Genomic DNA, 18,067 nt, shown 5'->3' on the forward strand with positions numbered 1-18,067 from the left:
ATTCTTGGGCATTGTTACTTTTGGTCTTTTATGGCTCTTTTCAGTTCCAATGTCATCTTCAGTGATAGCAACACATGCTTCACTGTCAGTTTCAACTTCATCATCCTCAAAAGTAACTTGTTTACACTTGCTAAATTTATCCACCAGAGGCCTTTTTTTCTGATTCTTTGGATGTAGTTTTGTAGCATCATCAATTACTACATTTTGCTTGTTTTCCATATCTTCTTCTGACACTAAGTTAAAACCACTGACAACTTTCATGATATCATGCTTTATGAAATGATTTTCTCCCAACCTAATTGAACAACTTTCAAAAAAATTCTGCCAAACAAAATATCATATGTCAATAAAAACAAAGTTAAACAAATATAGCGAGACACTTTCAAGAACACAAAATACAAATATAAATAACAATACTTACGATGTTTTGTGTCATCTCATTTACGATTTGTTTACACAACTTTGTAGATACCTCTCTCGTGTCTTACAATGAATATGATAGTCGGTATTTAATCCTTTCATGTGACTTGGGAGCTTTTGTAAGTATGTAAACAACTTCAGTGTCTGGTACCGAACACATATCTATGACTTTTCCCATCACCTCATAAATTCCATTATCATTCGGTATATCAATATATAGATATATATTCACATTTTTGCTTTCTCTTTCTTTCACATACTAGATTCTTGATGGAAATTTCACCTCTTTTGAATTCTTCCAGTCTGAAATCATCTTCTTATCACTTGAGGCACTTGAAAGATTTGTAGCCATGAGCGTAGGTGGAGTTCGTTCACCAATGTTTTTTGAAGATGCACCTTTAAGAGTCTTTGGTCCAGAAAGATTCACAGAAATCTTTTTTGATGCCATTTTCCTGAAAAAATAGAAACACATAAATCAGTGAATAACAAAAACATATTAACTTAAATTAACAATGAAAATATATCATAAATTTTTTATTTGTATAATCCGAATCGCCCAGCCACCCCTGACGGGCGGGCGAGCGGGTCGGCGTTGGGCGGGTGAGGGACGGCGGGGCGGGGTGGGCAGCCGGGCGGGGTCGGCGGGGGTGGGCGGGCGATTGAGGGAGGGCGGGTTGGGTGGGTGAGGGCGAGAGGGTGTGCGGGCGTGCGGGGCGTGGGGCGGGCAGGCGTGGGCGTGGAGGGCGGGTGAGGGGGCGGGCGTGGGTGGAGAGGACGGGTAAGGGGGTGGGCGTGGGCAGGGAGGGCGAGTGAGGGGGTGTGGAGGGCGTCCGGGTGAGGGGGCAGGCGTGGGCGGGGAGGGCGTGCGGGTGAGGGGGCGGGCGTGGGTGGCAAGGGCGTGCGGGTGAGGGGGCGTGCGGGTGAGGGGGCGGGCGTGGGCGGCAAGGGCGTGCGGGTGAGGGGGCGGGCGTGGGCGAGAAGGGCGAGTGAGGAGGCAGGCGTGGGCGGGGCAGGGCGACTGGAAGGGTGGGTGGGGGGGGGAGGGCGAGTGAGGGGGAGGACGTGGGCGGGGAGGGCGGTTGAGGGGACGGGTGGAAGGGTGGGCGAGGGTACGGTAGGGGAGGGCTGAGGTAAGGTGGGGGAGGGCGGGTGGAAGGGTGAGTAGGTGTGGGCAGCGGTGTGAGGGTGGTGTGTGGGGGGCGGGTAGGGCGGTGTGTGAGGGGGCGGAAAGGGTGAGAGAGGCGGGGGGTCAGGTGGGAGGGAGATGGGGAGGAAGGTCGGGTGGGTGGGGGAGAGCGCGTGGGTGTGCGGGTGTGGGTGGGCGGCGGGCGAGTGGGTGTGTGGGGGGAGGGGCGGCGTGGGCGCGTGGGGGTGAAAGGGGGGCGGGTGGGAATGGGGGGATTGAGGGGGCGGGTGGGGATGTGGGGGTGAGGGGTCTAGGGGGGTGGTGGTAGGGGGTGAGGGTGGCATTGAGCGGGCGGGATGTGAGAGGAGGGGGTAGGGGGGTGGGGTGTGGGGTGAGGGGGCCGGCTGGGGTGAGGGGTCTAGGGGGGTGGTGGTAGGGGGTGAGGGTGGCGTTGAGCGGGCGGGATGTGAGAGGAGGGGTGCGGCTGGGGCTGCGACGCCCACCCCGACGGCCCGCTCGCTCGCCCCCTCCACCCACCCCGCGACACCACGGCGGCTCGCCCACGGCTGTTGGGCAATTGAGTTTGGTCGGGCCCACCATGCTCACGACCGACGTAATTGTTATTTTTCCTGAGAAAAATTATTAATTTATAAAAAATTAAAAAATTAAAAATAAATAAAAAATAAATCTTCTTCATTAAACTAATTTAATATGAAACTTTTCAAGCAAAAAAATTAACTTACCTTTCAATTGCGAGAATTCTTCATTGAATATGTTGTTGATAGCAATGTAGCTGCTCCACAAATTCACAAGTCTTTCAACGAACTTCAGAAAATCTGGATGTGATGTGAGTAATAGTGATAATGAAATTTAGTATATAAGTGAAATTATGGAGATGTTTTACCATACGGTTAATGTGGGATAATTTGTTTTAAAATATTATAAAGAGAATATTGTAAAATTGTTTTATAACGGGGTGAATGTGGGATTAATTTGTTTTAGAATATATTATAAAAATTTAAAAAAATATTCAATTGTTTAGTAAATATTATATACTTTAACTATTAAAATAATTAATGTAGAAGTTGTAGTTTACAATTTTAATTTTAATGATTTATTTCATAAAAAAAATTAGTTTACATTTTTCAATAAATTGTAGAATAAAATAATGAAGGTAAATAAATCTAACAAACTTTTTGGAGGGAAATATTTTCGCGAAACTTTTTGGAGGGAAATTTTTGGAGAGAAAATTTCACTCTTTAAGTTATATAATATGTTTAGGAGACTCTCCATTTGTATCATTCAACATCTTCTATTTGAAAGGGATGGATTGTTCTGATAGTGAAGTTTCGATTTATACACCATCAACATCTTCATCGCGTAACAACTCTATTCATATTGATGAATGTAGCAGGAATTCTTCCACTATGAATAGAAAGTCAATTCTTCCACTTAGTCCTGATTCTAAGGACTATGAGAGCAGCACTGATGAAAGAGGGGATGGAGAATTTCAAATAAATAAAGAGTCACGGATTCCACTTAGTCCTAATTCTAAGGACTATGAAAGTAGCGGTGATGATGAGCTTGATGAAAAATTTCAAAAGAATGGATTGTCACAGTGTCCACTTAGTCCCAATTCTAAGGACTATGAGAGCAACATTGATGAAGAGCATGATGGTGAAGTTCAAAATAATGGAGTGTCACGGTGTCCACTTCGTCCTAATTCTGAGGACTATGAGAGCAGCAGTTTTGAAGAGCATGATGGCGAATTTCAAAAGAATGGAGTGTCACGGTGTCCACTTAGTCCTAATTCTAAGGACTATGAGAGCAGCAGTGATGAAGAGCGTGATAACGAATTTCAAAAGAATGGAGTGTCAAAGTGCCCGCTTAATCCTAATTCTAAGGACTATGAGAGCAGCAGTGATGAAGAGCATGATGCTGAATTTCAAAAGTATGGAGTGTCACGATGTCCAGTTAGTCCTAATTCTAAGGACTATGAGAGCAACAGTGATGAAGAGCAGGATGATGAATTTCAAAAGATTGGAGTGTCAAGGTGTCCACTTATTCCTAATTCTAAGGACTATAATAGCAACATTTATGAAGAGCGTGATGATGAATTTCAAAAGAATGGAGTGTCACAGTGTCCTCTTAGTCCTAATTCTAAGGACTATGAGAGCAGCAGTGATGAAGGACAGGATGATGCACTTAGTCCTAATTCTAATGAGTATAAAGGTAGCAGTGACAAAGGATAGGATGTAGCATCTTCAATAAGTAAACAGTCACATTTTCGACGTAGTCCTAATTCTATGGACTATGAGAGTAGCACTGACAATGCACATGAGGAAGAATATCCATTAAACATCGAGTCAAATTTTCCATTTAGTCCGAATTCTAAGGACTATGACAGTAGCACTGAAGAAGGGGAAGATGAAGAATATCCTCCAAGTCAATATTTGAAAAGCAGAGCTGATCATAGTGTGGATAACATTCCTCTTAATGATGATGAAAATCTTTATACAAATGATGATCCAATAATGGAGATGTTGCCAAGAAATATTGTCACTACAACAAAACCAGCGATTTGCGCCACATTTAGCGCCAGATTTTAGTGCATTTTTTTTGTAATTGTGATGAGCAACCTGGCGCTAAATCTGGCTCTATTGTACAATTTTTAAAGCGTCCTTTTTTGCACCTGATTTTGCATCCTTTTTCACGCTAGATTTTGCATCATTTTTTACACCAAACTATGCATCATTTTTTGCGTCAAATTTTGAACCAAGATTTGCATCTTATTTTATGACAGGTTTTGCTTCTAGTTTTGTGTCATTTTTTGCATCTATTTTTCATTCTCTTTTGCTTCCTATATTGTGTCATTCTTTGCTTCCATTTTTGCACCATCATTTGCATCAAGTTTACACTGTATTTTGAATCCAATTTAACGTCTTTTTATGCATCCATTTTGTGTCAGTTTTTGCATCTAGTCTTACGCCAGGTTTTGTATCTAGTCTTACACTAGTTTTTGCTTCTATTTTTGCACCAGCTTTGGTGCCTATCTTTGCACCATGTGTTGAATTTGATTTAGCACCAAATTTTGCATCCATTTTTGTGCCCATTTTTGCATCTTTTTTTGGACCATTTTTTACATCCACATTTACGTTTGATTTGTCTCCATTTTTCCCATCTCATTTTGCACCATATTTTGCGTCATTTGTTTCATCCAATTTTGCATCATTTTTAACACCATCTCTTGCATCTAATGTTACATCATTTTGAGCATCCAAATTTGCATTTATATTTGCATCTTATGTTGAGTCATGTGTTGTGTCCACCTTTGCATCTTATTTTGTGTCTAATGGTACATTCAATTTAGAGCCATTTTTTACGTCTACTTTTGTATTTGTTTTTGCACCAAGTTTTGGATCCAATTTTAAGCTATTTTATGCCCCTTTTTGCACCATTTTTTTGTGTCTACTTGTGTCCAATGTTGCACCATTATTTACACCGACTTTTTCATCCAATTTTGCATTTTTTTGGTGTCTAGTTTTACATCGTTTTCACCATCCAAATTTGCATCTTTTTTTGCCTCATTTTGTGTCCACATTTGCATATAATTTTGTGTCTGAGTTCGAGCCTAAATTTGCATGTGATTAGGAATCATTTTTTACATCCAATATGGCATCCTTGGTTTCACCTTTTTTCAGCCCCATTTTGCATCTTGTTTTATGTCTTTTCTTACATCTTTTTTTTTTCCTTTTTTGCACCCAAGTTTGCATCCCAAATTTACACCATTATTTGCATCATCATTTGGCATATTAATTTGTAACGTTTTTTGCTTCTTTTTAACGCTCAACTTTGCATCTTATTTTACATCTAGTTGTTGTCTTTTTTTGCATCTAATTTGGTGCCCATTTATGTGTCCTTGTTTTTGCCCAATTTGATATCCTTTTGTATGCCATGTTTTGTTCCCTTCTTTGTGTCAACTATTGTACAATTTTTCACTTCTAATTTAAAACACTTTGTATGTCAATTGTTTGCATTTTGTATTAATTCCTAGTTTAACACCCAATTTTACTTTCAATTTTGCATCCATGGTTACATCCGCATTTGACTTCTTATATAGAGTATATTTTTCTTTACATATATGACCCCCTTTATAGATTCATAGTGAAATATATGATAGTTTCTAAATATCATTAAAGCAGATATCACAATTCAAAATCATTTGTAAAGAAATTTAAGAGAAATTGACAACATCCATCCAAAAAAATAACAATGTGTCATTAACAATTTTCAAAACATGTATAAAATAGCAACATAATACTAATAAAATCAGTATTATTTTTAATCAAAACAAGTAAAATTCAAATATGATTAACAAATCAAAATATTTCATGAATATCGTTATTCTACGATAAATTAACAACATACATAAATCAAACTCATCGTATGATTACAAAATCAAAATGTCTCATTGATATAGGGTAAATTCACAACACCCATCTAAACATAACAATGTCATTCTACACAATAATTTCTTCATAAAAAACAATGCATGTGCATGCCTAGCTACCACCACCAAGATCATCTTGACCATCCTCATTACTCTGATCCACATCATCACCAACACCGCAACTATCATCATCATCTCCTCCTTCACCACCATCATCCTCATCCTCATCCTCATCATCTCCTGATATATGTTGAACATAATTTGGATCATCGTCTTGGCAATCATTACCTATAGCATTCTGACAAAAAAAATCAATATTACATGTTAGTATTAATTACATAACACAACGCATGTTTTTGTTATACAATGTTAACCATAAAATGAGGTAAGATATAATATCTAATAGTACTAAAAAATAAAATGAAAATATGGTTTAAAAGTATATTGGAAATCCAACTAAGATTACATACCATAGAGTCCATCCAAACAACAAATTCAACCCATCTCTTTTGCTGCAGCACCTCCTTTTCCAAATGATTTGGAGGTCTTCCATATTTTAGTTCCTATCAATCAGTAAATAGGGAGAAATTAGATAACAATGACTTTCTTCTAGTACAAAATTTATTAAAAAAATATCACATGTTTAATATACTTACAAAGGTTGTTATCAGTGCTTTTAAACCTTTCTGGCCACTACGATGAGTGACTTTTGTCTTGGTTAACCTCGCCTTGGATGCCTTGTCCTTAAACATAAACCAATTCAATTTATTTTCACACAAATACATGTCTAAGATACTTATAAGTATTAATACATTCTAAATAATGTTTAATGAAAAATTCAATACCTGAATAATCTCATTGCCGGCTTTTCTTTGTGCATCCAACTTCTCATATGATTTTACAAGTTCTTTCCATACTTTAAAAGGTATGTCAATAGGTCTTTGTTTCAGTCTTTGATCTTGAGGCATTTTTTTAATTTTTCTTGTTTGGTTAAAAATTTTGGTTAAAAAAAACCGAACAAGTAATTCACATCAATGGCATGGGGACTCTATGGATATGTGTAAAAAAATGGCTATAAAGAAAACATCCAAAAAACTTATGAGCTCTCCCTTTGATGGTCACTTGGGGCATATGGCTGGAAAGGAACAACTCCATTTTCGAAAATCAAGGACAATCCTCTCTCAAAGTCCTTCCTAATATTTGCTCCAAATGTCTTAAAATGAAAAACAAAATTCAAACGTCATCCTTAAACATCTCCCTTAAATATAACGTTGGACCATAAATTCTTCACTTTTATTGTTATCGGCTCTGGAATGATTTTTCTATATGCAATTATATAATGAAATATGTGTGCACTAATGAAAAAACATTGAGTTTCATTTTTCATAATCACAAACAATGAAAAAAGAATCACACGTAACTAGCATCATTTTAGAAATTTTATATTTATTAAAAATCTTTAACATGTTTTCCTCCCATATCTCATAAAAAGGTGTGAAATTTTTTATATACTCTCCAATAAGCCTAAGGATCACATACCTTTTAGAACTTTGCATTACCATTATATGTTTCTCCTTGAAGATATATAATATGTTTCTTCTTTAACAAAAACGCTCTGATCGAAGGATGGTAATGTATTCATAGAAGTCACTGCAAAAAATCATTTGGGTATGAGGATTTTCAAGATTTCAATGGAAATCTGGATGTGGGATGCGATGTTACGATGTGGGTCGAAGAGATTGAGCTCTTTCTTTTTCTGGATTATGGGATTTGAATGCAGGAGTTGTTTCTATGGATGATAAAATTATGAGATTGAGGATTGTGGTCTTTGAATGCAGAAATTGCTTCTTTGGATGATAAACTTGTGCTTTTTTTATAAACAGTTGTGGGGATTCAACTAAGTTTTTATTGATTTCTCTTTTGTGTATCATTCTTGTCATTGTCAACCCCATTATCATATCAATGTCTAGGATGAGAAAGACAGGGATGGGATCAGTGAGGGCTCAATGTCTTTGTTGTCATCAGAGTCCAGGTCGGTTGATGGCAGTGAAATGGAAGGGTAATCCCCAAGGTGGTTTGTTGACGATGATCAGACATGACACAAAATGAGGCATGGGCTCGTTCTGAAGACTAAGTGAGTGGATTCCTTTGATGTGGAGGCCATGGACGTGCCCGGTGTTCATAAGGGCCATGATAAGGACCTTTCATTAGGACGGACGCTCGACTTGGAATTCCAAACACTTGGAGTGGTCTATGGAGATATGGGTACCAACTCCTTGTATGTTTTCACTAGTGTATTCATCCAAGCTCGTACCAAAGGAGAGGAAGATGTTTTGGGTGCATTAGCTTTAGTGATGTACACAATAGCCCTCATCCCTTTGGCTAAATAGGTGTTCATTATGCTCAAAGCCAATGACAGTGGTGAAGGGGGGACATTTTCCTTGTACTCTTTGATTTGCACATATGCGAAGGTCAATCTGCTCCCCAACTAGCAACCATCAGATGAAAAAAATTCCAGTTTCAAGCTCAAGTTTCCCACCCCGAAACTGGAAAGATGATTAAGAATCAAAGAAATCCTTTAGAGAAGTATAAAATTGAAGACCCTACTGCTACTCTTGTTTCTCATGGGTACTTCCATGGTAATTGGGGATGGCATACTTACACCTGCAATATCAGTCATGTCTGTTGTTAGTGGCATGCAAGATGAAATATCTAGCTTTACGGAAGACACAGTGGTCATTGTCTCAATCATATTCCTGGTGATCTTGTTCAGCATAAAACAGTTTGGTACAAGCAAAATAGGCATGACATTTTCTCTGGCACTCATGATATGGTTTTTCTCTATTGGTTCTTTTTTACTTTACAATATTATTTAACATGACATGACAATTTTAAGGGCATTCAATCCTGTTTATATCTATTACTTGTTCAAGAGGAACATTATCAAAGCATGGATGTCCCTAGGAGGTTGCATGTTATGCATAATAGGAGCTGAAGCTATGTTTGCTGATTTGGGTCACTTCTCAGTAAGATCCATCCAGATAGCCTTCACATGTGTAGTATTCCCATGCCTACTATTGGCTTACATGGATCAAGTTGCATATCTTATGAAGCATCCCTCTGTGGTGGAGAACGTATTCTCTGCTTCAATTCCAGATGGTTTTATCTGGCCAGTCTTCGTGATAGCTAGTGTTGTTGCCATGATTGCAAGCCAGGCAATGATCTCAACAACAATTTCATCTATTAAAATGTCCATGGCCCTAGGATGCTTTCCCAGATTGAAAATAATTCACACATCCCGACGGTTCATGGGTCAGATCTACATTCTTGTCATCAACTGGGTTCTAATGATAATGTGTGTCTTGGTATGTGATTGTTTTAAGAGCACGGTCGAGATATTAAATGCATATGACATTGCAAAGGTAGAGATGATTATGGTGACTACAAGCCTAGTGACTCTTGTCATGGTTCTTATATGGGCAAAAAATATATTCCTTGCGATTGGATTTCCTGTTCTATTTGGATCAACTGAGCTAATTTATTTTTCTGCAGTTTTGATGAAAGTGGGGGAAAATGGTTGGATAAATGGTTTTTGCCACCTGCTTCCTTCTTGTGATGTACATTTGGAACTATGGAAGTGTTCTGAATTATCAGGAGTTGTATATCTTGTTGGTCACGGAGATGTCAAGGCTAGAAAGGATTCATGGTTTCCTAAGAAACTAGTTATAATCTACTTCTATGCTTTCATGAGGGCAAACTGCAGGGCAGGCCCTGCAAGCCTCAATGTACCTCACACCAATCTCTTGCAAGTTAGCATGACATATACTGTCTAACTTGAAGGTTTCCATGAATCAAACATGCTGAATGTTTTTCAAGGACCAAGTCACAACATCAATATGGTGATGGATAACAAATATTTCCTTGAAGGTGGCAGAGATGAAGTGAATTTTAATGTGAAGTTAATAATCATAAGTTTTGTTGTCGACCAAGATCTTCATTACTTAGTCCTTGATTTTGTTTGATAGAGAATAATAGCCATTCCTATGATTAATCACTGATATTTATGAACAAAGACGCCATTCTTTTTTCAATGAAGATGATAGGTGGTATTTTATATGCATGGTTAAGCCTAAGATAAGCCATGTTTTCTACATAAGAAAGTTATATTAAGTTATATCCATGAAAATTTGTGTTGCATGGGTACCCGCACCCGGGGGTAGGGTTCTCGAACCCGTCCCGGGTTCCCGCACCCAAGTACCGGATTCGGGTACGGGTTCTTCCCAGACAAACCCAGAAGAACCAGGTTCTTCCATGAAGAACCGGGTTCTTCAAAAAAAAAAATTGGGTTCTTTTCCTTTAACGGGTTCTTGGGTTCTTCGGGTTCTTCGGTTCTTCGGTTCTTCGGGTTCTTCGGGTTCTTCGTGTGCTTGGGTTCTTGGGTTCTTCGGGTTCTTCGGGTTGGGTTCTTTGGGTTCTTCGGGTTCTTTGGGTTCTTCATAAAAAACTATATTAAAAATTTAATTTTCAAATAATTTTTTTTTATTGAAATTTAAAAAATGATATGCCCAATGTTGCATGGCCCATTGATCTATGCAACAAAGGTTTTATGTTGACCTAACAGGGGAATGAACTCCAGTGGGCCCAATTCTGGGCTATACAATATTTTTTGTTTAATAACAGAAATGATAATTTGAATAAATTATTTAAATAAGCAACCTTACTATGGGCCAGTGACACAAAGAACAATAAACTTAGAAATCTATTTTGCTGAACAAAAGAAACAAGCTTGGAGAATATTGTTACTCTAAAGATTCAACTTCAACTTCATATGACACAAAAGATGGGGTGTTAACTTACGATATTTAGCCAAAGTAAATCTGATAGGAATGACTAACTTGGAAAGTAAACAACTGGGCTCCCAATGCCATTTAGCGGCCAGCCTTTCATGAAACAAACAACGCAACCTTGCAGGTAGTACATTCCCACAGTGCAAGTTGTTTATGAATAGCAAAAGGAAGCACTGCAAAACTGGTTTATGTAGACCTTCTGTGTTCAGTCCTCCTGTCTATCTGTTTTATACAATTTGACAGCAGTATTAACTGATACTCACATGGGGACCAACATGAGAAGCCATAAAAATTCAAAATGATTAAGCACTGAGAGAATTCTTTCTGCTCATACAGACCTGTAAAATGTCATCAAGATTAGAAAGGGAATGACATATATCAGGAAGATCATAGATCACAAATTTCACCCTAATCTACACTGTTTGTTGTTTCTGAAGTGAGGTTGTTTTGCTTTCCAGTGAGAAGATATACTTGAATTCTGAAAGGATATGTTATAATGCTGATACTACTTGTGACTGCACAGAGAGGCCCTGAGTCACTGAACAGCCACCATTCTTCTGTGGAAAACTGGCTTCTGTATGAAGGGGTGTTACCTGCAACAATGCCTATGGACAATCCTGCAGAAAAATGGGCTCTGCTTGAAAGGTGTGTGATCCCTTCAACATGCCGATAGCTGATGGTTATAATTTTGAAACATAACCCAGAGGAGAAAGAAAGGAAACTTCTTCCTAATCGCGCACAGGGCAGCCCTTTCATATTGATTAAGCCAGATGCAACTACAGTTCCATGGGAACAAGACCAAAAGCCATCATCAAAACACAGTGTTCCATGACACTAGGAAATAGACCTTGAGTCAATCTGGTAAATGCATTATCTGTAACAGTAAGAATAGATGAACCGTATTCCTCAGTAACTGCTATTCCTCACATCTAGAATTTTGCACCCCTTGGTATCCTTAGTGAGTCTTTTCCTTCTTTCCAGAATGGAATTTTTAGTGTAGGTGCTTTTGTGATTGTTTCATTGCCTTCTTGTATATTATTGGTCTCTCACGTGCATTCATGGACAGGCATAGCCCACTAGATATCTGAGAGTCTGAAACAGGCTTGACAATTCTCAAAGTTTTGTAAACTTTTCTTGTCATTTTAGTATCTAGAGTCTTGTCTGCTATGGTTTGGAACTTCTTGAAAAAAATGTTGGCATTGGGGGTACACATGCTAGTTTTACATTTTTACCCAATATGGTGGTGTGTAGGGTATCACAAGATAATGTTTTGTTGGAAACACATCAGGATGGTTTTCCTGCTATTGATGTGAATGACTACTTCTGTTAAGCATATTTTGCTCTATGCCATGTTGTAGGAGGATGCTCTGTACTATTCACTCATCAAAGCTTGCTGCAAATCAGAGAAAGTTCAAGCCGCTGCCCAGATACTGAACAAAATGCTTAGGGAACGTGTTGTTCCAAGTCATGCAAGTTTTATCTATGGCATGCATCATCTTGGGAAGGTAGGAAAAAAAATTGAGGCATAAAAAGTTCTTGAAGAAGTGATAGATTGTAAATCCTCTGTACATGTTAAAGTATACACAGAAGTAATGTCTGCTCTATTTCAGACCAGTGAAGTGGAAAAATCATTACAATTAGAAGGCAAAATAATTAGAAGAGGTTGTGAAACTAACTTTTTGACTCTGTAAAACAGTGTTTCTCTAAGGGAAAAATTGATGAGGTATCCAAGATTTTAGAAGGCATAAACCAAAGATATCCAGTACAAGGTATTACATTATGAAAAAATTGAAATGGTCAGATTTATTGTTTTTCCAAGGAGACCACTCTTGCTTGAAGGAATGGAGAGGGCTCTGCTCGTAAGAAAGTACTGAACCAAGACCATTGTCAAAAAATGTTGAACCAAGAGTATTGTTAAAAAGCAATGTTGCTTAGTTGCATGATAATTTAATTGTCCAAAATTTAATTTTGGACTCTTTGCTGGCAAAATTTCATATAAAGGTATGCCCTTTTGCCTTATAACATGATGATTTTAATGAAAATGGAGGAAGGGAATCAACTTCAGAGAATCAAATGAAGTTAAAAAATATTAGATTATCAATTATAATCCATAGGAAGGGAGGAAAATAAAGGGAGATGTTTTAAGGCTTGATTTGATGACTCAACCTCAATTCATGATTGATTATGATGGTTGGAGATGCATCTAGCCCTTGTTTTGTATTTTTGGAGCTTTATTACCCCTAAAAGGGAATAACATCATGCTTGGGAAGAGTTTCAACCCATGCATGCGAGCATTAGTGGCTTATTTTTTTGTATTGAACTATTGAGTTGGCTTGGTAGCCCATTTACTTCAAGCCCACTCAAAATTAAGTTTCTTATAAGGCTTTTAGGAAAACTAATGGAAGTGATTGACCTCACATAAATAGAGGATCACTCCCTTGTTTATCATCATCACTTGTGGATTTCAACCTCTTTTATAAAGCTCTACTTAGCCTAGATGCAACTCGCTACTTGTGGAGATGTGATCTTTTTGGACCCATTGCTATTGGCGAATGATTTGTGTCTTGGAGGTGTCTTTTTGGGATTGAAAGAAGGCTATTTCTTGGAAGAATTTAAGTGTAATTGCAGATTTTTATTGTTTTTCATGTGATAAAATTATGCTAGGGTTTTTCTTATTCCATCTCTACATGCATATCTTATATGGAAATCTTGCTTGATTATTGCATGCTAAACCTTGAATACCATAAAGGACCTCCTAGAGAGCTTTCATCTATTTAATTTCCCCCCCATTAAAAAGATAGCTAGGGTTTATCAAGTGAAAACTAGGGTTTTCCCTCTTACTCCAAGCATAAATTTAATTTATCTTAAATTTAGCCCTATAGACTACATCACCCAGGTAGGAAAAGGCACTAGGAATCCTTTTGGTGATCAAAAATCATAAAAACTTTCATCTTATCTCCTCTTCTATTTTTTGAAGTCCTTTAAAGCAGGCCGCTAGGGCTAGGGCATAGGGTCAAATTCAACAAGGGTCTCCTATTGGATAGACATTGAGGCTTTAGTAGCTTGAGTTAAACTTGATTGATCCTTGGCACTCAAAATCTAGCTCTCTTCATGCTTGAATTTTGCCCAACAGTCTACCCTAGGCAATTTGTGCCCTAGCTAAATCCTAACTTTGGCTAAGGCTTCAACTTGGGTCTTAAATCGAAGGTGTGCCTTTTCTTATTTGAAAACCTTTTCTTGGTATTTGTATACCTAGGCATTCCTTTGTTGATCTACACGATGTAACCCTAGGTCACAAGTACCTCTCTAGGGCTTTGTATATGGTACACTGCTCCTACACATAGACAATTGTGTCCTTGTCCATTGAAAGTACCTTTACTTAGCTTTGATTCATCTGATATATCACCTTGATCCATATAACTTAGAATATCATTTAGGTGAAAATTGGGAAGCCTCCTGTGTGGTATAATTCCACTAAAAAGCAGAAGGAGGATTGCTGAGGTGACAATGGAAATGCACCTCATTGTTCTATTAATGTCTGGCCTTTGCCTTGTGAGAGCTTGCTAGATTTTGAAGAAACAGGCCTGATATCATTAAATGGCAGTCATGGTAGTTCGACAGTGATTATATTCCTTCCTGGAACCAACATTGCATTGAAGGCAGGGCACACTTCAAAATTGTTGAAAAAAATGTATACACCATGATAGAAAATGACAATAAAAAAGATGTATGTGGTAGATTGAACAAGGTAATAACCATTCCTGGAAAGTATCAACTTGTAGCTATTATAGTAAATGTTGTATTCATTTTTCAGATAGTTTTTGGGGACAGTCCTTCGAGGATGTATCAATGCCCTACTCAAGAATACATGCTTGAAGATGCCCTGAGAATGACATTGGTGCCATTCTTTGGCATACTTTAGAAAATAAAATTGATTCTCTTGTAAGGCAGAAGAACACACCAATTGGTCATATGGATCACCACATTGTTGAAATTTGTTCCAGGAATGCCTTGCAAAAGAACAGTGATTTGTGTCCAAAGGGAACAAAAGAGTGCAGAACTGATAATATGGCCTTGACATGCAAACTGCTGAATCTGTGCAAGACTCAAAAATACAACAGTCTTGTACTTTTTCATATAGTCTTAAAACCAGAATCCAAAAACATGCAGTAAAGGGGGATATTGTTTTCTCGGAAGAGATGCTCAAGAGCCAAGAAAACACCTTATGGTTTGACAACAATTATAACAGTCCTTTGCAGGGATGGGTAGATATATCATGTAGCAGAACATGTCCAAAGTTACAGCCCCTTCATGACATACTTCATTTGCAGGCATCCAAATTCATTCCCAGAGAGGCATTGACAGAGATTCCAACTTGTAACCATTCAGAGTTTGATGTCTCCCTGTTTTCCATGATGACTAAGCACTGAGGGAAGGGGCATTGTGCTTCCAAGATGTTAAGGTGGCTGCATCGGATCACTGACTTCACCTAGTAGCTGCATTTTGTACATGCTACAGTGGGTAGGAAAATGAATAAGTTCACTTGAGCAGTAGTGTAACAAAAATAAGCTCCCTTGAGCATTTTATTTGGTTTTATTGTCAATGATGTGTTTGTTGATGAGGAGGTCAATCTCATGTGTAAAGAGATGCACTTCCTCAATTTCACTCATGGTTGGATTTTTGTAGCTCTCACTCCTTGGAACTTAATTGACATATCTTTCTTGGAGCATTTATGGTGTAAGGGATTCTTTTTTTGTGGATGATTGTTTTCAATTCTTGAAGCTTCTCTTTCTTGGTTATTATTTGAATTTTGGTGCATACAGATTAATGATGAAATGCTCGTCTTCTACAAGACTTCAAGATCAATCCATTTAGGGGGTAAGTTACCACTTGGAAGGGAGATGTTTTAGGGTTTTTCTTCTGCATTATTCCTTTGTTGATTTGGTGATTATTTGGCACCTTGCTATGTTTTTCCTTTGGTTCCCTAGTAAGAAGTATTAAGTACATTTATCAAAACATATTTGATCTTGTTGGTGAAGGTTTTCCATTGAAAGTTCCCTTCTTGTAGACCTTGATATTCATTTTTATTCTTCATTGAGTGAGGGATCACTCTTTCCTTTTGGTTCTAGACTCTAGTCTCAAACCCCTAATCCTTGAAGGAAATAAGCCACTTCTCCGAAGAGTTTCTTCTTGACCTCATAAGCCATTTGATTCTCCTTCCATCACTTATTCTAAAACCCTAAAAACTCCAAAACTCTATTTTACTAAGGCTTCTCTCAACTTCACCTTGTGCCTCATTTCTTTGTCTTATTAATAGTATTAGGTATATCCCCTTGAGCCAAAGGAGAGCCAGCCTAAAGTGAAGAGGATAGGTTGTTGAGGTGAAGGTGGTGACCATCCTAACAGTTCCCTGAAGTTGTACATTGTGGATTAGGGCTCTTATCATTACATACAATTTGAGAGGTAACAAGAAGAATGCACCCTTCCCCACAGAAGCAGCGAATGATTGGAGATGAATTGAATTCTTAAAGGAGGTGGGAGTATTTTGTGGACTCCAAGCAACTAACTATGACAAGGGGCAAGCAACAACATTGTCTTGTGGGGGAATCTTATGGAGTTAATTTGCTAATTTTGCAGCAGTTTCTTAATTGTATTTCAAGAAAACCTGCTAGCTCATTTGCATGTGAGAGAGATTGCAAGACAGTACATTTCATTGTCCCCAATAAGAGAAACAAGTTGAAATTAAAGAAATTATGATACCTGGTTTTTGTGAATAGCAGTTTATGGTTACCGAATAACAATATGTTAAAAAAGGCCTCCAAGCATGACATTCTACTTTCTGATCATAAAACAAGAGGTTAACACTAATAATACACCTTTCATCCCCCAGTCCATGGAAGCATTAAACTATTACTCATCAGTGTTTGAGTCGCTAGATGCTACACTTAAAAGGGATAGCAGAAATCGTATGAATGTTGAAAAACAATGCCTTGCCTGAGACACAGTGAACATAATTGCTTGTGAGGGAGAAGAAAGGATTGAGAGGTATGAAGTTACAAGAAAATAGAGAGCTAGAGTGACTATGGCAGGATTTAGTGTATATCATCTCAGTGCTAATGTTAAGGACACGGTTAAATCTTTGCTCTGTTAATCATATTGCAATAGCTATAAGACTAAGGAAGAAGGAGGAGCTATGTATTTACTATTTTGGATGGTTGGACAAAATTCTCATTGCAACATCTGCTTGGCATTGAGAGGCAATGACTATAAGAATGTTCTTGTACAAGAATTTGTTATAATTTATCAATACCATTGTTGAAACTGCATGTGACTTTCATGTGTGTCAGGGAAGAGTTCAGAAACCTGACACAATAACTTATTATAGGGGTAAAAGATGAAACTAATTTAAGGAAACAATGGTTTTTACCTGTCCTGTTCAACCAGGGATAAGATAGTTATTCGTTTGTATTTTGCTTCCTTATCCAGGTAGACAGGAAAATGCTAAGGCTTGCTAAAATCAATGATATGCCTGCCTACACAGTGGGTAATTGGATAGAGATAGTTACTATTTAACTTTCAGGAACTTATACTTCACTAGCTAAAAAGTTTTGGATTTTTTTTTCTTATGACCTTGAGTACAGAGTCTCATAATCAACTAGAAGAAAAATCAAGTCTATCTTTCAATTGCTTGAACCAGGACTATATCACGGATATTGCAACAATAAAAGAAATAATTCCAGTCTATAGAAAGGTAGCATAGTAATAACATACTTGAGTTTTCGGGGTGCTTCAAACAATCTCGTCCTAAAGATAGGATTCCAGGTTGTTTGCGGATTTTAATTGGTGAGGTTGGCTCTAATTTTGGAACTTTGTTGGCTCTGCTGCAGGTATCATTTTTCCCCAAATCTTCGCCAAGCCTTTTTCATGGACTCACTAAAGGACTCTCATTTTCTGCATCCTTCATATGAGTAAACCTTCGACCCATCACTGGTTTTCAATACAAACTTTCAAAGAGAGAAACTGGCAGTTTGGAGCAGGTTACAAGACCTCCTTCTATAATGAACAGAGATGACCCCGGAATGTGGCAAAAGTTCTCCCCTTCAGCCGGTGCTAAAGAAAACAAAGAAACGCAGATGAACTGTATCAAGAAACAAAGAAATCATTTTGACCACGAAGAAACGCAGATGAACTGTTGGAAGTCGTGCAGAGAGAGATCTGGTGGCT

At 38.2% G+C, this 18,067-nt stretch overlaps 1 protein-coding gene across 2 annotated transcripts; it reads right to left on the reverse strand.

Moving 5' to 3' along the window:
• Positions 1 to 5,905: 5,905 nt before the first annotated feature.
• Positions 5,906 to 17,673, reverse strand: LOC149243035 (uncharacterized). 2 transcript variants are annotated; one of them, XR_016245761.1, is made up of 4 exons: positions 17,615 to 17,673; positions 6,653 to 6,739; positions 6,467 to 6,559; positions 5,907 to 6,294 (listed from the first exon to the last, which is right to left on the reverse strand). XR_016245761.1 is itself a non-coding variant. In XM_089367751.1 (3 exons), exons 1-3 carry the CDS (start codon positions 6,779 to 6,781, stop codon positions 6,109 to 6,111), a joined length of 408 nt encoding a protein of 135 aa, XP_089223877.1. In that variant the 5' UTR covers positions 6,782 to 7,086; the 3' UTR covers positions 5,906 to 6,108. The 2 variants fall into 2 exon arrangements, 1 of the variants encoding a protein (XP_089223877.1); XM_089367751.1 differs by lacking the exon at positions 17,615 to 17,673 and having other exon boundaries at positions 5,906 to 6,294; positions 6,653 to 7,086.
• Between the last annotated feature and the right edge of the window lie 394 nt (positions 17,674 to 18,067).

This window comes from Pinus tabuliformis, chromosome 8 (genome assembly GCF_031772625.1).
Source record: "Pinus tabuliformis cultivar Carrire ecotype Pingquan chromosome 8, CPIR1, whole genome shotgun sequence".
Lineage (NCBI taxonomy): Eukaryota > Viridiplantae > Streptophyta > Pinopsida > Pinales > Pinaceae > Pinus > Pinus tabuliformis.